This window comes from Rhineura floridana, chromosome 3, assembly GCF_030035675.1.
Source record: "Rhineura floridana isolate rRhiFlo1 chromosome 3, rRhiFlo1.hap2, whole genome shotgun sequence".
Taxonomy (NCBI): domain Eukaryota; kingdom Metazoa; phylum Chordata; class Lepidosauria; order Squamata; family Rhineuridae; genus Rhineura; species Rhineura floridana.
The window spans coordinates 23,722,149-23,744,780 of record NC_084482.1 but is presented as its reverse complement, the minus strand read 5'-3'; the positions used below and the strand labels follow the sequence as shown (position 1 = coordinate 23,744,780).

General features: G+C 46.3%; 2 protein-coding genes across 9 annotated transcripts in view; both read right to left on the bottom strand.

Annotated features, from left to right (window-relative positions):
• Nucleotides 1-1,497: 1,497 nt before the first annotated feature.
• On the bottom strand, nt 1,498-10,254 carry MYG1 (MYG1 exonuclease). Of its 2 annotated transcripts, none has more exons than XM_061615017.1 (7): nt 10,010-10,254; nt 8,731-8,972; nt 7,789-7,948; nt 6,868-7,017; nt 4,685-4,807; nt 3,779-3,960; nt 1,498-2,582 (listed from the first exon to the last, which is right to left on the bottom strand). In XM_061615017.1, exons 1-7 carry the CDS (start codon nt 10,169-10,171, stop codon nt 2,396-2,398), a joined length of 1,206 nt encoding a protein of 401 aa, XP_061471001.1. In that variant the 5' UTR covers nt 10,172-10,254; the 3' UTR covers nt 1,498-2,395. The 2 variants fall into 2 exon arrangements, with proteins under 2 accessions (XP_061471001.1, XP_061471002.1); XM_061615018.1 differs by having other exon boundaries at nt 1,500-2,582; nt 8,731-8,843; nt 10,010-10,250.
• A 3,493-nt stretch (nt 10,255-13,747) lies between these two features.
• Nucleotides 13,748-22,632, bottom strand: part of VDR (vitamin D receptor) — a 123,405-nt gene continuing 114,520 nt past the window's right edge. For all 7 annotated transcript variants that reach the window (XM_061615016.1, XM_061615011.1, XM_061615012.1 and 4 more), the window contains one exon: nt 13,748-17,753. In XM_061615016.1, the coding sequence (XP_061471000.1) occupies nt 17,494-17,753 (260 nt within the window). In that variant the 3' untranslated portion in view covers nt 13,748-17,493. The remainder of the gene's footprint in view (nt 17,754-22,632) is intronic.

Below are 22,632 nucleotides of genomic sequence, written 5' to 3'. Positions count from 1 at the left end.
CTGCATGACATGCAGATGTTAGCAGGATACCTTGCATTGGCACTGTGAAAGTGTTCACTTGCAGATTGGTGCGTATCAGTGTGCTGAGACAGGGATGACAGCAGGCCCCTATAATCCCCAGTTGGGAACCCCAACCCCCAAAGAATAACTCTGAGCAGGCTTTTCCGCTGGATAATCTACTGCTAGGTTTTAAAACCAGCAACAATAAATTGAATACAGTGCTAGGAAAAGTGCATGTCTGTGTCAGCCTGCTGTTAAAGACATAGACATTTGCCTGGTTAAAGGTGGCAACCGTAGGTCAACCCTCACCCTACCCATCCAGCCCTTCCCATGGCGCCAAACACACCTGCTGTGTGAACAGTGTTCTCCTGGTCAGTCTGGTCTAGAACAGGTCTGGTCCAACTTTGCAGCTCCAGGGACCATCTCAGCAGCACCTAGAGTGTCAGTCTGGCTTCCTTCGGAGGGCTGCAGGCAGATGCCACAAGGCTCAGAGACTGAATTCTAAGCGTGCCTCCTATTCAGCTTCTCTGCCCGCTGCCTTTCAGCAAGAGCTTGAGACGCGCAACGCTGACAGCCGAAAGGGGACAGCCTGCCCCTGCTGGACTGCATCAGGAGGAGCAACTGGAGGGATGGCTGTGTGTGTGTGTGAGACTCAGTTCTGCTGAACAGTCATCCCTTTAGGATCAAGCAAAATGAGCATAGAACATTATTCAGAATGGAAGCCTGGCTGGCTGTGTTGAGTGCATTGGGCAGGGTGAGGCAAAGGGCTTGGGAGGGACCAATGTCAGCAAAAGAAGGTAAGCAAAATAACACAGGAAATCCCTTGGCTTATATGCAATAAATGTTAGCACATGATTAATCAGGTCCGATTCATAGTTGGCTTCTGTTGCGTTAGTCCACCTAGCTGCCTGCTAGCTACAATCTGTTTAACCCAGGGATGGGGACCCAAGTGCGGCTCCATAGGCCTCTGCATGGTCCTCCTTGGGCCTCTGCCCGGGTCACCCCCCCGTCACATCCCTCATTGGTCCTGCTGTACACCCTTGAGAGTTTTTGCCTGACCGGAAGGTAATCTTGAACTCTGATGCTTCTTGCTTAGAAGACAGATGAGGACAGACAGAGGTGTGTTAGTGTGTGTAGAAACTAGATTACAGTACAAAGGTAAAATTTATATTAATGGCTCCGTCTGCTTTTGCCTCTGGCTCTGCATATCAGTAGCATGTGACCCCCAGAAGGTTGCGTAGGAGAGAATGCAGCCTTTGGCCTGAAAAAGGCTCCCCATCCCATCCAAGATCTTATGGATGTAAACATAGGCTTCAAAGTGTATAGGCTGTACCCACTGAGATCTGCAGCCAGAACAGACCAAAGTAGCATTTGCAGCACTCCGTGCCCTGGATAGTTCCCTATACCGCTCTCTATTGCTAGTAAAAGCAAACTACCCAAAGTGATACAAATAGCAGAATTATGCAAAATTAATTACACAGATTTGCATAATTTATTCCAAATTCAGATTGCCCGGGCACAATTTTTTTATTATTTTTAGCACAAAGTACAGTGTCTACAGCCTTCATGACATTAACACAAATTGGGTCACAGGTGCAGTGGTCCTCCACCCTCCTATCATGCCAGCCATTCCCTCTTTATGTTTATGTGCCTCTAAATCCATCACTTGGTTTCTGAACCGGGTATCTTCCCATGTGACCAACTCCTAAGAGAGTCTGGAAAGAGATGGCAAAGCCCTTTCAACTTCATTCCCAAATGATTTGACTTGGCGTAGCTTTTGAGTGTTTACTTCCAGCTAAGGGGTCACCATCATGGCACCTACTGGCTCCAATGTGCCCACCAGTACTCCTGCTAAAGGTCTCAGTAAATATCCCCTGAAAAATCCACAATGCTCTTCATGCTGGATTCTGATTTCCACTGGCTCATCCTCTCCAAAATGCCCCCTTAAACATGGATACATTTCATTGGATGCCAGGACTGGAAATCCATCCTCTTCTGTCCTGAACAGAGCAGAGGAGCAAAGGACTTCTCTCTGTGAGCGAGCATGGTGGCGGCTGATGTTGATGCCTTTTTTCTCCCATCGATGGGGTGATTGATTGGTGCGGGGAGACACGTGCACCACTTTGTGGTCCTGTCTCTTTTTCTGCTCTTAAGAAGTGGCAGCCACTTTGTGTTATGTCAAGTTCCCACAACGGCCTTCTTGTGACAGGCAACCTTGGCATTCTCACTAAATTCCAAGTGAGCCCACTCGCCCAAAAAGGTTGGCAACCCCTGTGGTTTGACCAGCATTTTTTCTCACAAACACAAAAAACACTTTTTTGGAAAAAACAAAGTTTATGGCAAGCCCACGAAACAAACAACCCCCCTCAAGTCCAGATGGGTGGGGCTTAGCGGCTCAAGAGCTGCACGCGCTAGTTTCAGTCTGCTGTGCCAACGTCTTCCGTGCCATTTCTAGCGCACCCTCCTTAGTGTGGTTTCCCCCAATGAAGCCGCTGGAGTGCACGAAGACGCAGCCAGGGATCCCGCTGACCTGGGAGAGTTCCTCATCGCGTAAACCACGCCACTCCTCCAGAAGTGACAATCTGAGAGGTGAGGGAAAGAGAATCAAGAGTGATGAAAAAAGGCACAAGCATTGTATCTAGAGATGGCATCAGAAGAAAATTCTGTAGCTCGATGGAATCCCAGAGGAAGAAGATTAGGGTCTGCTATCACACGTAACGCCTGGCAATGGCTCTCTACAGTTTCAGGCAATAGTCTTTCCCAATTCTACCTGCAGATGCCAGAGATTGAACCTGGAGCCATCTTCACACAAGGCAGGTGCTCTGTCACTGAGCCACTGCTCTTTCCCAATAGAGCTCATAAAGATATAAAATAGGTTTTAAATATATTGAAAGCCATCTTGAAGTAGTCTGTTGCAACAAACGGAACAAAGAGTCTTATGGCATCTTAAAAGACTTAACATTTATTGCAGGGTAACCATTGGTGGGACACAGTCCACTTCATTAGACACCCACTCAGGTGATCACATACTAGACAAAGTGGGTTTGGGCCTTATGCCACAATAGATTCATTGATTTCAGCAAGGGGACTCTAGTCCACAAAGGCTTATGCCATGACGAATTTGCTGGGAAACCGTTCCCCACAAGCCACACCTACCTGTCCCACACCTAATGTCATATGCGACAGCAGATACTGACATATTTACAAAGTAGCAATCAGGAGCTTAAAGAGAGCTCCCGACTGCTCCTTGGCTGGCGCAAGGCGCACTCCCGCTGCCCATCAGCCAATGAGCAGTAGGAGTGTGCCTTGCTGCAGGAGCACCAAACAGTTTGCTTGGAAATTGCTCCTTTTTAGCAGCGGTTTCAATGCAAGCTTTTACAGGTGGGCAGAATAACCCACCTATCAATCAACTGATGTCATAGTGTCAGATGGGTTGTCCCGCCCACCTGCCAAAGTTGGCTCGCAGGAGGGGGGACAGATAAAGGTCTGGGTCCCACAGACCAAAAAGGTTCCTCACCCCTGCTTTAAGGTGTCAGAAGACTCTTACTGGTTTTGAGGCAATAGACTAATACAGCTACCTCTAGCGAAACTGTTGGCAGTGTAAGGTGTCACAATTTTTTTGTTGGCTTTCATTAAATATATAAGCATAGGAGTGCAAGAAGGAGATGGTGTCCAGAATGTGGGGCCTCCCCAGAGCGACTTGATTTCAAAATGCTCTCTCCATCCCAGACAGCACATAAGGAAAAGATGCAAGAGGCATTTGGAAGCCCTTGCTCACCTGTTCTGGAAGGTGCGCAGCCCTGCAGGGACACATTGTACCCGCCACTGCCCCCCTAGATCTGTGTACAAGATAAATTTGAGAGGTTTCTTCACATCCAGCTCTTCCTCTAGGCTGAAAAGATGCTCCTTCCATGGACAACCACCCTGTGCCAACACCAGAATCTCACCGCTGGGGTCAACCTGCCAAGGAATGAAATGTATATAATTCACCAGCTGCATCACTGCCAATGACTCAGGCCAGGGAGGACAACTAACAGGAAGGTGAGAGATTTTTATCAGGACAGACCACGCTTCTACTGTTCTAGACTGTTGTGTGAACTCCAGTGGCATCATCAGATTACTTAGCCGCTCTTTTTTTCTTTCTCTGAATGTTTCTAGTCCTCAAGGTTATGTGCAGGGCTACAGCTCTTAAATGAGGGGATGCAAATTTGGCTTCCTGCGCAGCTCTGCACGAGTCATTTCCATCCTTATCCTCCTGGCTGTCAGGAAGCTGCCTCACACAGAGTCAGACCATTGGTCTATCTAGCTCAGTACTGCCGACACTGACTGCCAGTGGCTCTCCAGGGTTTCAGAGAGCAGCCTTACCTGGAGATGCCACAGAGTGAACCTGGGACCTTCTGCAGGCAAAGCAGATGCTCTGCCACTGAGCTATGGCCCTTCTACATCATGTGAACACACGACAAGATAGCTACAGCTGTGTTCCTCATGCACGCCAAGCGACAGCTGCTGTTCACACCGTTTTCTCCTTGGGAGTTACTTTGGCGGGAGACGCTTCATCTTCTGGCAAAGGAGGCGTTTAGTGAGGGGCAGGAGCTTGAAGCACATTGAAAAGGTGTGTCTGTGAGCACGGCCCTTCAGACCTAGCCTCCTCTTTTGAAGCCACCTGGGCAGGTGGCAGTGGTACCTCAAAGCGCTGCTGGAGGGCCTTCTCCACAAGGGCGCGTGCAGGAAACCAGGCACGGTAATAGTAATCAAGCCGGTCCAAGAATTCGTTGCCCACCAGCTCCATGGCCTTCTGGAAACCAGGCTGGGAAAGAAAGGACAGAATTGGCAATTAACATTCTAAAGCAGAGTGCAATTGCTCTCCTGGGTCATGCAGCCTGCCCACAGGTGCCAATGTCTTAGCTAGTGGCCTAGATGGAGACTGCGTGGTAGTGGCACTGGCCACCCTCTCTCTACACTACTTAAGATAAGCCAATGATTCATTTCTTAATCTCGCTGCCTCCTCGGTCTTTATCAGCTGAGATTTGCTCCACAGGCAGGAGAGACTGGATGCACAATCTACTTCCTAGCCAGGGATCCTTATGCAAATGGATACCAGGCCACAGACGTCACAAGGAGTAAGAAAAGAGATTAGAGCACTGAGCCTCTGGTGCTAGACCTCTTAATACTTCAACCTGAGCTCGCAACTACTAGATGGAAAAAGCCTCTGGAAAATCAGAACGGAAGCTCCATTACAAATTGCTGGTCGCTTTCAGACTTTGTAAAGCTTGACCAATGGGAGGCAGACACAGAACACTTTGAGGCCCTATGCTCACAACTGCTTCATGCAAGTTGGAAGAGGCACCACTGCAGATATAAACTAGGCAGTTCATGAGTATTAAGGATACAGCACTGTCATTCAGATGCCACAGAATCATCCAGTACAGTTCCTTGTTTAGGACACACGTTAACAAATGGGCCTATTGTTTTATGCCCGACTTTACTGTCAGGTCTACTTACTCTCTAGGTCTTGATTTCTGACTGGGACATAGAGAGCTGGAAGATGTCAATACTCTTTTGGTAAAAAAAATAACCTGATGTGACTGTGGTGTGGATGTTAAGGCAAACAATCCTCCATCTGCTCTAGCTAGAGAATGACTGCACAAGGCCGACAGTCTTGTCTGGAAGTCACTTGATTTGGAACCTCTCAGGGTGAGCCTGGTGTCACCATGTGGCACATTTGGGCAGCTGCTGGGACCCATGCAGGGCCACTGCTGAGCTGTGCCCCCCCTTTAAAACTGATCAGCACTTGGTGCCTGCCATTTTAATTTCCCACAATGCCACAGAACAATACACCATCAAAGGCATTGTGAGAAATTAAAATGGGAGCTCCTCAGCAACAATTGGAGCACTGTTGCTGCTCCACTGCCTGCCACCTGCCAAACCCATTGGGGGGCTGACTGATGGAGGAGGGAGCCTATCAGAGGTCACTTTGCTGGGGGGGGGGAGAACCCTGTGGTTAGCCCTTTCTCTGTTATGTGCCTTCAAGTCGATCATGACTTATGGCGACCCCATGAATCAGCGACCTCCAATAGCATCTGTCATGAACTACCCTGTTCAGATCTTGTAAGTTCAGGTCTGTGGCTTCCTTTGTGGAATCAATCCATCTCTTGTTTGGCCTTCCTTTTTGTCTACTCCCTTCTGTTTTTCTCAGCATCATTGTCTTTTCTAGTGAATCATGTCTTCTCATGATGCGTCCAAAGTATGATAACCTCAGTTTCATCATTTTAGCTTCTAGTGACAGTTCTAGTTTAATTTGTTCTAACACCCAATTATTTGCCTTTTTCGCAGTCCATGGTATGCGCAAAGCTCTCCTCCAACACATCTCAAATGAGTTGATTTTTCTCTTATCTGCTTTGAAAAAGTATACATAGGTATTACTCCCTCCAACTTGGCTTAGGACTCATGTCCCTGAAGGAAGCTTGCTCCCCCACCAATTTGTGAGGTAATCTTTGGAGGTTCTGCTCTGGATGCCTCCACCGTTTCAGGTAAGGTGGCTGGTGACTGGATAGGGGCCTTATCAGTAGTGACGTCCTTCTTGCGGAACTCTCTCCTAAGAGAGATTGACTAGCTGGCTGCCTACATTGTTCTCTTTCAGGTGTCAGGCAATTTTTCCCCATTCACCTAATGTGTTTTTTTTAATCATTTTAACCGCTGCTTTTATTATTTTAATTACTCTCTGATTATTTTTATTTATCATATAATAGGTTTATCTTTTTTGTTGTTATGTAAACTGATCAGGAAACATAGCTGAAGGGCGGGATATAGATCTTAAAATGCAAAAACCACAAAAAATAAAATCTGGTCAAACTTTCAGATGCCTACCTCAGTGTCCTGATCCTTGTCATTCCAGCGGGGGTTCAGGTAACTAACCCTGGAGCTCACATTGGTAGTCATGGCATAATGGGGCTCCCCGTCCCACTGGGAGATGCCATTGTCTATCGCATCAATCTCTTCCACAAAGTTCTCGTACAACTAGAGGGAGAGGGGAAATGAGGCAGGCTCTGTTCAGTGAGAGGCCCTTGAAAATTAGGTTTCATGGTGCGTGGAGAGAGGGAGCCTGTCCCTTTAGCACGCCTGACTGAACTCCCTGTGCATCAGCTCATGCATAGGGGTTCAATCCTGCTTTGTGCAGCTGTGTCTCTATCTCCCCTGCCCGACATCACATGTGACATGTGTGGGTAAGGTAGACGTGGTTTCAGAAAAATTGGCTGGTGGGCCAAATGGGGAGGCCTGGCTGGCCAAGTCTGGCCTTGTTAGCCAGGGGTTTCTCACCCTTGCTCTAAAACACACAGCCTCCAATTGGAAGGCACACTCAAAACACCAACTCAAACAGAAACATAGGGGACATGAGGCAGAGAGTTCTTGCGCTTTCCTACTATAAAAATAAATACTTTGGCTGTAGGAGTGGAACGCGCCTCTTTTCTTAATTCAGAAAAGAGAGGAGCCTCAGCTAACAGAAATTTGGGAAACATTGTGCTTCTTACGCCTTGGGACAGAATACTTTGGAATATACCAAGAACCTCATGGCGGATTCTAAAGCAAGGGTGAGGAAGCTGCTGCCCTCCAGATGTCGTTAGACTTCAACTCTTAGCATGGTCAAGAGTCCCAGAGGGACACACACTCTCCATCCTTGCAAGAAAAGCGCCAGGGGTGTGAGTTTATTCATTTCTCCCATTATGGAGGCTTCTGATGTTGGGAAAGGATCTCTCTTTTATACGCACACACACAAGTGCACGCACATACCTTGTCATAGAGCACATGCACAACAGGATCCTCCTCCTTTAGGCCCAGCTGGCTGGCCAGAATCTCAGAGCCAAAATGGACATACACCAGTCCTGCACTACTCAGCTTGGTCTGCCAAGGTTTATCAGGCTTCAGACTGTGCATGGACTCCCTGAAGGACCTGTGGGAACAAGGTGGGATCAGGACAGACAAGGAAGAGCAATCCTACAGAGAAAAGCCTCCTCCCCTCTGCCTTTCCAAGCAAACAATATCGCCCACTCCAGACATTCAGAAGTGAAAATTTCCCAGTGGCTTAGAACCAGAATTCTGAGACTCTCCCTTTCATACACAGGCTGATGCAATCAGTGTGTATTTTAACAGTAACAATTCTTGAAAACAACAAAATAACCAGAATACTGTAAGGAGGGAAGTGAGTAATATATACAGCGAATAAAGTCGTTAGGAAAACATGGACTAGGAAAAGGAATTAGGGACACTTATTCTGCATGTTAATTTGCACAATTTATTCAAACAACAGAAGTTTTCCAATCACAAAGCCCTCCTCAATTAGGGCTATACATCTCACAAGACGGAAGCTGTGCTAGACTACAACTCCCATCATCCCTGGCCATTGGCCATGCTGGCTTGGGCTCATGGGAGCTGGAGACCCACGACATCAGGAGGGCTACAGGTTCCATGTTTTACATTTCTTGATGTGCCAGGCAGCATGGCTCCTCCCATCTGTTTGCTCTTGGTCCTCCGCCCTCTTACCCTGTAGCGGGAAGCCAGGTTCTGAGTGGGCTGCACACCAAGTGAGAGGGGGATGGAGGATAACAAGATATGACTGCCTCCCCTCCTGCTGCATAGAGAGATTGAAAAGGTCCATGACCAGGATAGGATGTGGCAACCTTGCTATTGCTGCTGCCAATATCGGGAGGAAAGGCTAAAGGAACGCAATGGTACCTTTGGTGATGGTCATAGCGATGCTTCTGAGGGTCATACTCGCCTCCAACGTCCACCACAACATCACACTCTGACAGCAGCTGGGAATCCCGCGTGCGGACAATCTCTGCATCCTGAGAGCACAGCAGGGCGATAACAAAACAAAAACTCTGAAACAAAATGGGCCTGGTGCCATTCTGGCTGTCCACTTTGTGGTTTCTGTTCAGTATCCCTTCACCATTCCTTTGTAGTAGTAGCTGGTGCTTTCAGGGGTAAAAAAAGACACACAGAATAGGTAAGATGAATACCTATGAGTGAGCCAACCAAATTGGTGCTCCTGTATACGAGCTCTTGAACTAGAGAGAGTGCGCTTCATTAGGTGTGTGCCAACATGATGACGGCTTTGAAAAACAAACAAGTTTCTATCCCTCAGGACAGTGAAGGTAGTTTTGATCTTCCATGGGGGCTCTCCCCAGCTTCTGTCCCCCACCCCTCCCAACACTTGCTAGGAGAAGATGAACAGATTATGTAAAGTATAAAATTACTTGAAAATCTGCTTAAGTCTTATGGGTTCCCTGAGGTGGAATTCTGATTACATTCAAATCATACAAAGCCCTAATAATAGAAAGGTAGGAAGCAGGCATCACGTGCCTGGCATGGTGCTCATTTACAACCTGCAGAAAATTAATGTAAGTATTTCCAGAGCCGTAGCCCTGTTTGAATGTTGCAGCAAAAAGAACAGAGAGTCTTGTCGCACCCACTACCACATTTTATCACGGCACAAAGCTTTGTAGCAGATCCAGACCCTGGTAGAGGGGAGGAAAACTTTAATTGTTTCTCCATCAGGATCTCTCGCCCCCCCTCCCCTTGATAACGAAAAAAAGCATTCACACACTTTCTAATTGCACACTAGAGTCACGTCGAGTCAGCAATTCCATTTTGTGCCCGTGTATGCATGCATACAACCAAAAAGTATACAAAATTAAGCGAGAGTGAGGTGGAGCAGTTGCACGGCGGGGGGGGGGCGGATCCATCCAGCTGGTGGTCTCATCAGGCCTGCAAGAAGCTCTGGCGGGTAAGTGGGAGGAACAAGGAAGCGTGTTCATCTTGGCCCATTTGGTGGAAGAACATCACGTGTGAATAGAAAGGGAGGAGGGTTAGCCAAAAAGGCTTCCTAATCGAAACCAAATTAAGGCTGCAACCCTAAACTCACTGGCTACAGTGGGACTTACTTCTGAGAAAGCATGCAGAAGACTGCGGTATTAAGAGGAAGGATTGGATTCTGATCCGGACTGCATACCTGATAAGCGGGAAGAAGCCGCAGGAAGAAGCATGCGAGCGCCTCGTCGCAGTGGAACGTACCCCCGTGGGTGCCGATGCGGGCTGGCCGGGGGCGCTTCGGCCCAGGCATGAGGCTCCGAGTCAAGCGTGGAAACCCAGCAAATATTCGGAGCATGCGCATAGCAAGCGATGCCTGCGTCAGAGCAGGGACCTTCCTACCTCCTTCGCACTTGCCTGTGCGACTTTACCGTATTCCTGAAACTCCAAGCGCATGTCGAAGTACCTATGTTCCGGAATGGGAATGAGATCAGATGAGGTAATTTTATAAACAAAAAGTGCAAAATAGACTACTTTAAACCCTCACCACACTTCCTCACCATTTCTCATAAACAGAACATGAGGAGCGGCCGCCCAAGCATGTATTATTCTTTTTTCCAAATGTTTAAAGCCCCAGCTCCACCAAAAAACGACCCAGTGTGGTTTGAGTGTTGGCTCGTGCGAGGGAGACCGGGGTTCAAATCTGTGCTCAGCCTTGAAGCTCACTAGGTAACCTTGAACCAGTCTCGATCTCCCTGTCAGTCTAATCTACCTCACAGGGTTGTTGTGAAGACCATGTATACCATGTACACCTTCCTTAAAGGAAGAGTGAAGACGTGTTTGGTTTTGTTTTTTTTAAAAAAAATACTGTTTCCGTTTCTAAAACCACAAATAGAAACCGCTACAAATAGTATTAGGGGACAGCCGTGCTGGTGGAAACATACTGGGTTCGTAATGTATGTTGGCTTTGAAGAACCATGTTTGACAGCGCAAACTCCTGACACAAACACACACAAGGTCTGAGCTGGACACACACAATGCTAGGAATTTTTCTAGGGGACAGTCTCCTCTCAGCTGGCAGCCATGCATAATTTTGAGATGTGCAAACTTCAACGCCTTTTGCTTACTATCATCTGTTGAATATGGATTTGGGAACTAGGAACCAATTTCAACCTTACAAGGGGGACCTGCAATAAATTACTGCAGTGCAGAGTGTTCCTGTAGGGCTCCAGACAAATTGCCATGCCCTGTTCCAGGATACTCCATTTTGTTCACAGTCACCGCAGTCAGCATTCCATGTCCGCTCAGCATGCTCTGTTCTCGTTGGATTGTTTTCTGCCTTGGGGATTTCCCCCCCTAAATATTTTTCTGTACTTCTGTAGGGTTCTCCTGAGCCAGGTTGCTGATACCTGTGTCTTGTGCACGGATGATTCTGTTTCAGCTCCATGAGGAGCAGCGCTTAAGGAATGAAGTTCAATGTTAATATATTACATTACAGTAACATGGACTGAAAGGGAACATGTGCCTTAATGGAAAGGATGTTACAAGGCAATGTAAACTGATGGCCAGTATGAAAGTGGGGCTGAAGGAAAATTTCTTGTTGCAGGGTGGGTAGGCCGAGTTCTGTGGTGCTGGCATCAATGGAGTGGCATGGATATGCAAGGGACATGTGCGAGGCTGCGAGTTAGCCAAGGTGGTGAAGAACCTGGGTAGCGAGGATGTAAATGAGTCACATAATGACTGGGACTCATCACCTCAAACTTTGGTGAACAGCAGGCCGCCAGTCCTTTATTCATAAGACCGAACTCAAGAGGCAGTATCCCAAATGCATTGGAGCCAATTTAGTTGGCCCAGTTTTTCTACCCTAGGAAAGCAAAGACTGCTGTTATTTGTACAGCAGGGGTCACAAACATGGCACCTGTGGGCTCAGTAGCACCCCTGAGGTCTTCCCCTTGGTCCTTAAGAAGCCTCTGAGACCACCCTAATTGCTTGCTCCCTTAGTCATGAGGTGGTGACAGTGGAGGGTAGTCTATTAAGGCGAATTGGGCACTGCCCCACCAGCCTTGGCCAGCTGTCCTGTGCCCGCTTTCTAACTTACACCCAATCCAAGGATGGTATTGCCTGCCACTTGTAGGGAGGATGTGGCCAAACGAGAATTGCTTGGCTGCGCTTGTCATTGGCTCCGGCTCCAACTACTGTTACTTCTTTGCCTTCCAGCGTACCAGTCCCCAGGAGCACCAGCCAGCCACCACTGGGTGGTGAGGATGGTTACCTTTTTTTCTTGTTTGAAAAGTAAATATAGCTGGAGGATAAAGTTTGAAGAGTGACACTCTTTACCACTTCTTCTTTCAGCTCTATGTACTTTTCAAGGCTCAGATTAATTCTACTGGATTTGACTTTTACCCAGATCCCTTTGAAAAGTAAAGTTTTGGGCATATGTGTTTTCTTTCTGTCTCTTGGAGGAGGGAGAAGAGGCATGATGAGAGGGTGTGGTGCCCATGGTAGTCAAAAAGCTAAATGCCAATGCTGGGCCTGAAAAGGTTGGTGATCTCAGTTGTACAGATTACATACAGTGGCAGGGAGGAAGGGTATATGTACAGATATTAGGGGAAGAGTCTCAAGGTAATGCCATGGAAATCCATAATACAGGACATTTTCGCTAACTGATGTACAAATAATCCAATGTGATTTTTAAAAGAAGCTGAAACCAAAGCCAAGCTAGATGGGTTTGGACAGTTGTTTAGATATAAAGCAGACATTTCACAGGTCCAAGTAGTTTATAGTGAAGTATAATTGTTTGTTTTTAAAGGTATCCCAGGAGTCTACTGTTAGAAATCAGTATGAAAACCAGGAAGATAGCTCTGAATTTAACTACTAAATCCAAACATTCTCTGGAAAAGTAACAAACAAAAGGCCCTAATCAGGTGTTCTAAATTTCTCATATGAGGGAAAGGACAAGTGTGCCAAGCTGTGCCCCTCTGCCCTCCCATGAGTTGAGGGGCAACTTCTGCTACCAGGAACCTTTTCTAGTTGTGTAGGATCCCCACATATTTTAGAACCTGGATTATCCAGGATTCTAAATAGCATAGGGAGCCTACATCTACTAGAACTGACTCCGCACTTCAGAAGTTAGTCCTCCAACTCTTGGGTGGTGATGGGGATAGCAATGTGGGAAGCAGAGGTAGGGTGCTCATCCTAATTCCCTCATGAAGGATTTAGGATGCCTGAACAGCACTCTCGAGTGAAATAATAAAATTAACTATAAACTCCCTTCAAGTGAGTGAAACATTTAGCCCCCTAAACACAATATAGTGTATTGACTATGGGCTCCTGCAGACGGCCTGTTTATTCAGGATACATCCTGATTTGCTTGCACAAAGCTTATGTGGAGGCTGGATTTTTTCTGGTCTTCATTAAACATTTGTTCTGATTTGTTCGTAGGGCAATAATATGACAATTAGCATTTATCCTGATTTGCCTCTGAGGTGTTTACACGTCTTCCCAGTAATCATAAGTTCATCCCACACTTTCCAGTGCATTTCCCCACCACTTTCCAGACCACAGGGTGTTTTATTCCATGTTAATTGCACAGACCTCAAGGTCCAGTGTGTTTCAATGTCTACTGCAAAATGGTGACACTCTGAAAGCACCCTATATTGCACTATCCCATTTTCATCTAACAACCTTGTGAAGGAAGATGAGTAGAACATTGCCCACAGTTAACCAGGAAGCATCATGGCAAAGGGAGGGTTTTGCCAATCTCACCTGCTGATGAACAACTTGATTTCATCCCAGAGAGGCTGAGGTGGCAATCCTATTCCATTTACCTGTGCTGGCCTGGGAGTAAGCCCCACTAAACTCAATGGGACTTATTTCTGAGCAGACATGGATTGCCCTGTAAGAAATCACTCAAGTGAAAGTTTTTTTTCCACAAAGCAATACACTTTTATTAAGGTAACAGCATATTACACTTACAACTACGAAAACAGTATTCAATCATTCTTTGTCATGTCAATAAAACTCTGGAAAAGTTTTTTTTAATATTGGATCTTCTCTTTATCCATTAGAAAAAAGCCCAGAGATGTACAGAGGAATAAAAAGATAGCATTCGCCTCTAAGTCTTCATTATCATCATCATAACCACCACTATAATTAAAATATAGATTTGTCTCTTTAAATAATTCTACTGATTTTTATAAAGTGCATTGCATGGCGATTTAAATTACACAAGGCAAAAAACAAGAGATGATTTGTGTTTCACATTTGGAAAGAAGCTACTCCTCTCATTGTACAGGGTTGGCTTTCACATGCAGAGTTGGAAAAAAATTAATCCCAGAATCTGTGAAAAAGAGCAGCCATGATTCAAATATCATTAAAATGTCTAAAATAAAATTTACATTTTACACTAGAACATTTTAAACCTATATTAAATAGCTATTTACACATTCAATTATGCCACAAAATCTGGTGCAAATTGTTCAGCATAGGGATCACTGATGGATTTAATGTAGGGGATGGGTATCAAAACCACTCACCCAAACTAACTGGGAAAAGTACAGCAGCCTGGTTTATTCTCTTAATGACTACAATAACAACTCATTTATTTAGATCTACAGTCAGTCCTATCCTCATGACTTAAGGCAGATAACCAAAAGTTTGCTGGGAACATTATTTTAAAATAACACTAACAAGCAAACAGGGTTGGGAGCATGGCTAGTTTCATTCCTCGCTCCTCCACATTGATAGAACAGCATTATGTAGCAATTGATTTATCAACTAGATCACAATGATCCATCCCTTTAGGCTTGAGGGTTATTTCCTGAGATGGGGCACAGAGGATGCCAATCTCATACCCATGACTGAGCCCTACAAACATCATGCCTTTTTGTTTCAAGTAAGCCCCTTTCCCCACCTCTTAACCACAAAAAGAATGGCAAGGAACTGCTAGTGTCCCTCTCACAAAAAAGCCTAACATCAAAGCTATCAAAGAAAACCTTACAGACAATTGGTATGTTATGCTCTAACTTAGCACAACTGCTTCACATTTAATGTGGCCGATAGGTTTCCCAATGTGCATCCACCGTGGCAAGCATAATAATGTCCTCCTAGAAAAGCAGTTGGGCATATTTCAGATCTGGAGCCCTTGCCAGGGAACTGCAATTTGCCACAGCTCCCTTGTGCATGGCAACTATGTGTCTGTAGATGTGCATCTCCCTTTCTCAGATCTTAGGGTGTTCATGGCACAAGCATGAGGCAGAAACACTGTAAACTCATCCACCATGTAAAATGGCTAAATAGTTAGATGCTCAGTCGTATTGCTAATGCCACTACAGCATCCTAAAAAAAAGTTTCATGTTATTTAAAATGTTGGATAAGTCTTGCTGAAGTAGCTGAACAAAGCAGCTAATATTTGCTCCTGCAGCTCAAGTGGCTGAGCTTTGAAAAGGAGATATGAAGGCCTACACTGCAAGATGTATTATGAAAGAGACATGCAGTAAATAGGTGCTGTCTTTTCCTCCACACTGTCAGGCTGCAAAGGCTTGGTCCTTAACAGCATTGTGTATAGGGAAATAATTGTACTGCTGGGAGAGGAGGGGAACCTTCAGAATGCATGTGCTCTCGTACACCGCAGTGACTTACTCCATGTGGGTGGGCTGCCTTTGTACCAACTCTCAAAACAAGCACAAAAAGAAGTTAAGACTTTGATGAATCCTACCAATCCTAGTAATATAGACTAATTTCAGAGTAAAACAATCTACTCACAACTTTGGGGAAAACAGATTCATTGCTCTGGAGCACACTCAAGGCACTTTACACAAGAATTACTTTCTATTGCATTACTGTACTGACACCTAGCGACCAAGAGGGGGAGTTTAATCCAAAAAGAAGCTTCCATCCCTACCTTGTTTCATCCCATGTATCCATGGAATTTAATTTATGTCATCTCACCAGATATTTTGGGTGATAATCTGTAGCTGTACACAGTGCACAAATTGCAGCTATTGCAGTCATAAAAACGAATGCAACAGCATTCTGGTGAATGCACACCATGTGTTTGAAGTGAATAGCATAGACAGTTTATGAATAGGCTGCTATCTACCTGAAGTTGCCATTTGCATTCACCTTTGCTCTATCTACTGTTGATAATTAACTTTACCTTTCTGTTTTACATGATTAACAATTATGTGTCTTCCAAATACTTGCAAACATGTACATCAAACAGAAGTTTAATAGTCTTTTTCAGATTCTTTGAGATTAAACAGCAGCTACATATCCCAAAGAGGTTCTCTGCAAACGCATTATATTTTAATATTATGAATTTCTTCCCTTGTCAGTACACAGCTCACAAACATTATTTTTCCAGAGGTCACATAGCCAAGAGGTTATCAAACAGCAAACATCTTATGAGTGTCATAAATAATTTAATTTCAGCCTCCCCGAGTGTGATTAAGGACTGACTCAAACATTACGGCTCAATGCGGAGACATCTGGAAATTGTTTCTGCATAATACTTCTCTATACGTTGGCTGGAATATTTAGGTGCCACTTTGCATGTGGTTTAACCTGATCAATAAGTCTCTTCATGTCACTCTATATAAACTGGCTACAAAAACATTATCCTGAACAAGCTCAAGCCTTTGGGATGGATTGAAAGCCTGCTCCATACCACTGGGTTGTGTGATATCTCCTGTTGGCACCTGGTAGCATTTGAAACTGTACAAGGACAAAAGTTGCAAACAGGGCATGAGTTATTAGTGGGTTCATTTCTCGTGAAACAATGCTGAACTCCCTGCAGGGGCTTGGCTATTAAGGATTCAACCTCCACCAATGTCTCTACCGAGGTGTGTATAGTTAGCCCAAACATCCTTTCCCTCCTATTACAAATTTATTTAGTGACAACAGTGTGCTAGGTATGTTTACATACACTGAACAAATTTATTTTTTATAAAAAGTCAGAAAGATGGCACAGGTTAGTTATTCCTGTAAATATGTCTTTCCTACTCATTCTTAGGGTAATAAATACTTTTATAGTGCTGAAGAGCCTTGCAGTTTGGCAGAAAATAATGGGGGTGTGGAGTGTATATTTTATACATAAAAGAACCATGAGTCATCCCTGCATGTTATAGTTATTCTGGACTGAAAACTCTTAACATGTTAAGGTAAGAATATCCAATGTCCAGTCCCTCTCAAGCTCAACCATTCGCCTTCCTTAAGACACAGCACAGAAGTTTAAGTTTCTGGCTCGAAAAGCTCCACACTGAAGAAAGCAATCAGCAAATTTCATCATGGCAAAGCAGCCAGCAATAAAGCTCTTTAGTTTCAATCGACAGGAGAGAAGGGGCTAGCTTGGGAGTTGCTGCTCAGCAGCAATGCAAAATATGAGACTGAAGATTAAGAACATAAGAAGAGCCTGCTGGATCAGGCCAGTGGCCCATCTAGTCCAGCATCCTGTTCTCACAGTGGCCTACCAGGTGCCTGGGGGAAGCCCGCAAGCAGGACCCGAGTGCAAGAACACTCTCCCTATATGAACAATGCAGTCCCTTCTGGTAGTGTGTGTGGGGAAAATCAAAAACTCTTGCTGACAGAATATACAAAATGTCACTTGGGCCAAAGCTCTCAGTTTGCCACCAATGGAAAGCTGGGCTGACTCCTCTCTTTCTTTCATTGTATTTCACCACCACCAAGTCAGGAGATCTCATTGCCAAAGACTTCAAGGACCAGCGGAGTGAGCTGCATGCTGTGCTCAGGCAGAAAGGAGAGGCAGCGATATTGTTTGGAATGCTCCTCGTTCAGGCTCCTGAGGTCTGCAAGCTTCTGGATCATCTTGGGATAGAGCAGGCGGTTACCCGGAGGGGGGTGTCGGCAGAGAATGTATGTCTGCAGGATTCCTGAAAGATGATCTTGGATGGACTCCACCAGACGAGTGTCCTGAACAGCAGGACGGTCTAGGGAACAGAAGACAAACACACTTCTAGTCAGTGACAGGGTGTGCAAAAAGACAAATGACAAGATCTATTGCTCACTTCACTTAGGTGTGCTCTACTTGTAGTTAAGTTTCTCTTTTTTCTCCTTTTGTATTCTGGGACTAGTTTCCTGTGATTAGCCATGCTGCCTGATACTAGTTTACTATCATGGACATTCCCATAACTATTGCTTCTTGTCACAGCTACAAATTTAATTCTTAAAAATCTATAAAATAATGCTGAATTTCCACAATTACGCCCACTTATCTGCCCATAAATTTCATGTCATGTGCCAAAGACAGGGAACTGAAATGGGACCTTTATTTATATCCCACCCTTTCTCCCAGTAGGAACCCAGGGCGGCAAACAGAAACACTAAAAAACACTTTTAAGACTTCATAAAAACAGACTTCAAAATATATTAAAACACAACAACCATTAAAACATATTAAAACAAAACATCTTTAAAAGCATTTTTAAAAAGGCTTTAAAAACATTAACAAAAAGGTTTAAAAATATATTAAAAAGCAATTCCAACACAGACGCAGACTGAGACACAGACTCAACTTGAAAGGCTTGCTGAAAGAGGAAGGTCTTCAGTAGGCACCAAAAAGATAACAGAGAGGCGCCTTTCTAATATTTAAGGGGAGGGAATTCCAAAGGATAGGCGCCACTACACTAAAGGTCCATTTCCTATGTTGTGCAGAATAGGCCTCCTGATAAGATGGTATCTGTAGGAGGCCCTCACCTGCAGAGCACAATGATCGACTGGGTATATAAGGGGTAAGATGGTCTTTCAGATATCCTGGTCCCGAGCTGTATAGGGCTTTGTACACCAAAACTAGAACCTTGAACTTGGCCCAGTAGCAAATGGGCAGCCAGTGCAATTCTTTCAGTAGCGAAGTGACATGCTGGTGATAACCTGCTCCAGTGAGCTGTCTCGCTGCAGCATTTTGCACCAGCTGCAGCTTCCGGACCAACTCAAGGGTAGCCCCACATAGAGCACATTACAGTAATCCAATCTGGAGGGTACCAGTGCATGGACAACCGGAGTCAGGCTATCCCTGTCCAGAAACGGCCACAGCTGTCTTACCAGCCAAAGCTGGTAAAAGGCACTCCTAGCCACGGAGGTCACCTGGGCCTCTAGCGACAAAGATGGATCCAGGAGCACCCCCAGACTACGGACCAGCTGTTTCAGAGGGAGTATGACACCGTCCAAAGCAGGAAACTGACCAATTATCGGGAACCACCAACCCACAGCATCTCTGTCTTGCTAGGACTGAGAGTCAGTTTAATGGCCCTCAACCAGCCCACCACAGAGTCCAGGCAGCGGTCTAGGGCTTGCACGGCCTCTTCCGATTCTGGTGTTACAGAGAAATAGAGCTGGGTATCATCAGCGTACTGCTGACACCTTGCCCCAAATCACTTGATGACTGCTCCCAAGGGCTTCATATAGATGTTAAACAGCATGGGGGACAAGATGGTACCTTGCGGTACTCCACAGCACAACTGCCAGGGAGCCGAAATACATTCGCCCAATAGTTTTCTCTGAAAACAACCCTAGACATAGGATCGGTACCACTGTAAAACAGTGTCTCCAATACGCATCCCACCAAGTTGGCCCAGAAGGATACCATGGTCATTGGTAAGAAAAGCCACTGAGAGATCAAAAAAGAATAACAGGGTCGCATCCCTCCTGACCTTCTCCTGAAAAAGGTCATCCATCAGGGCGACCAAGGCCGATTCAGTCCCATAACCAGGCCTGAACCCAGACTGGAATGGGTCAAGATAATCTGTTTCATTCAAGAGTACTTGTAATTGCTCTTGCTGGGTGGCTGGAACCACCCCCTTCTGCAACAATGTGTTGACCACACCCTGGATCCATTCGGTCAAATCCCCTCAGCAAGCTTTAATAAGCCAAGAAGGGCAAGGGTCTAGAGGACATGTTGATGGCTGCATCATCGCAAGCACTTTGTCCACATCACCAGGCCGCATCAACTGAAACTGTTCCCAAGAAGTTGCAGTAGACATTGCACTGGACACCTCACTGGGGACTACAGTAGATGTGGATGAGGCATCAAGACTGCTACGGAGGCAAGCAACTTTACCCTCAAAGTGCCTTGCCAACAATTCGCAGTGTGTCTCTGAAGGATCTCAAACTCCATTTCCTGGAGCTGATGTCAACAGAGCCCTGACAATACGGAAAAGCTCCACTGGACAGCTACTTGAGGATGCGATGGTGGCAGAGAAGTGGGACTTCCTCACTGCCCTCACTGCCACACAACAGGCATGGTTATGTTTTACTTGTTCCCAATCTGCCTCACAGCACACCTTTCACCATTTGCGCTCCAGCCATCATTCAGCCTGTTTCACTGCCCTTAGCTCACTGGTGTACCAAGGTGCAAACTGGCTCCACAATGCTGGAGAGGGTGCTCGGGGGCCACCTTGTCAAGAGCCTGACGTACCTCGCTGTTCCACATCGTGACTGGGGCTTCAACAGGGTCACCTGCTCTATGTACTGGGAACTCCACCAGGGCATTCAGGAATCCTGTAGATTCCATTAGTCTCCAAGGGTGGACCATCTTAACCTGCCCATCACTCCTGCAGGGGAGGATCGGAGCCATAAGTCTAAATTTCACCAGGAAGTGGTCTGACCATGACAATGGGGTGACATCCACCCCACCATCTCCAGACCACCAAAAACAAAGTTGAGGGTTTGCCCTGCCCTATGTGTCGGGCCGGTGACAACTTGAGACAGCACCATGGTTGTCATGGAGGCCCGAGCTGGAATACTAGAGGAAGCCTCAGTAAGGAAATTGAAATCACCAGGACTATCATTCCGGGCTCCTCTGATGCCACAGCCGAGACGGCCTCCGCCAGCTCAGTTAGAGAAGCTGCCGGGCAGCAGGGTGGATGGTACACCAGCAGCAATCCTAGTTTACTGTCTCCTTGGCTCAACACCAGGTGCAGGCCCTCACAGCCAGCTCCAAGACAGAGTGGTTTCCTGGTGACAAAGATGGAAGTCCTGTAGACCACAGCAACTCCTCCCCCCTGTCCCTGCAGCCTGTATCCAGGTGGGCAAAGCTGGGTCAGATCAACTCCTCCCAGCTCACCCACCCAGGTCTTGGTAATGCACACCAAATCCGCACCTTCATCCACAATCAAATCATGGATTAAAGAACAACACACACAGGCCAGTGGGCACAGTGGATGGACAATGAGGAAACTGTCCATGAAAGGAATGGGAGTGAGGAACAAGGCAGATAGCCTTGCCCTCATCTTCTATGGTAGTTCACCACCTCCCCCTGGCTATACCTTCCTCATCCCATGATTACTGAAATTGGGGTGGCATCACCCATGTTCCTCCTTACTAAGACTCCTCCTAAATACCTGATATGAACCCAACAAAAGCCCACCAACAAAACCTGCTTGAACTAATTGTCCCAGTAGGCTTCTGAGAAAATTGGGAACAGTCAGACCCAGTCAGTATTTTTCACACAGGGCACATCTACTCCCCCCCATCTCACACCCAGGGAGGGCCAGCCTTCCGCCAGTTACAGACTGTCACTCTGAAAGTATCTGGCAACTTTCTTCTACTGTTCAGTTCACTGCACAGGCTCTCACCCTGCGCAGGAACTACACATGCACCATACACCCTCCCCACTACCAATCTCATCTAGACTTGTTTTTTAAAAAATAGAAGGGGGTACTGCCCTTGCCCTCGGGACTCCCCAAGGGGCTCTCCCCTTTGGTGTTGCCCTTTGGGTGGTGATCTTGTCTGCGGCAGACCTGCCACCCGAGGGCAACCAGGCTTTTATGCCCCCTGACCCAGCCAGGAGCTGCTGCAAGATTGACTGCAGCCTCTCTCTGGAGTCAGGGTCAGGCAGGGGGTCCCAGTCCTTGCAGCACTTACTAGGGACATCAGCTGTCTTGAAAGACAGCAACCCAGAGGAGCAAGCAAGCAAGCAAGCATGCAGATGCTCAGGTACTCACTCCCAGGGCAGCTCTTCTCCCCCTGAAGTATAAAGATTTGGGGATGATGAAATACCAAGCTTCATTTCTGCTAAAATAAAGCAGCAGAAGAAATCAGCCAGGTGTCTATGGCAAACAGGTGCAACGGTGCGGACTAAGAACCTAACTGAGAAAAAAGGAAAAGCATTCTAATAATGGAGGAGGAGGGCGGAACAATTCCCTGGACGAGAGACATTTGTCAAGACTAATTGTGGGAATGTTTGGATTTCGTGGCTTTTCACTGGAAAAAAAAAAGGCAGTATCGAGGCCTGAAGAGCAACTGTCCAGATCACTGAATGTAGCTCAGATTGTGCTTGTGCAATTAAGAGAGCTAAGACTCGTGTTACTCCTCCTTGTAATGCAGCTGCCGGCTCTTGAAGAAAGGAGCAATCTCCTTCCTTTTGCAGCTTGGGGGGGGGGATTTTTCAACTCAAGGGCTATAGTCCCTCAATGGCAAACAGGGCCAGAGGCAAAAAGTGGGTGGAACAACAGATACAACTCTTACTTTTGTATACCAGGCTACATTCCAGCCACACAAAAATCGGAGGTACTTAATACCCATCATCCACAAACCCCTCTCTCTCTCCCAGGCAAGCCAGAGGCATCATCCCTAATCAAGGGACACATTCCAGCCCAGACACAAGCACTTGAGAAAGGCGCTGAGGAGGATCAGTGAGGGGTGTGGCCTGGGGAACAGAGTCCCAAGGGCCAGACAAAGAGACCTGGAGAACTGCATTTGCTCCCCAGGCCTGAGGTTCCCCACTCCTGTTGTACAGTCAGCGGAAGAGCCCACTTCCACCACTTGCCTACCTTTCCTTGCCCTCTGCTCCTAGCAAGGAAAACGTCCTGG

Coding starts and splice junctions, on each gene's coding strand:
- MYG1 (XM_061615017.1), bottom strand. CDS start 10,171: ATGCGCATGCTCCGAATATTTGCTGGGTTTCCACGCTTGACTCGGAGC. Junction 7,949..8,730: donor CGCTATGACCATCACCAAAG/GTACCATTGCGT, acceptor TTGTTCCCACAG/GTCCTTCAGGGAGTCCATGC. Junction 4,808..6,867: donor ACAAGGATCAGGACACTGAG/GTAGGCATCTGA, acceptor TTTCTTTCCCAG/CCTGGTTTCCAGAAGGCCAT.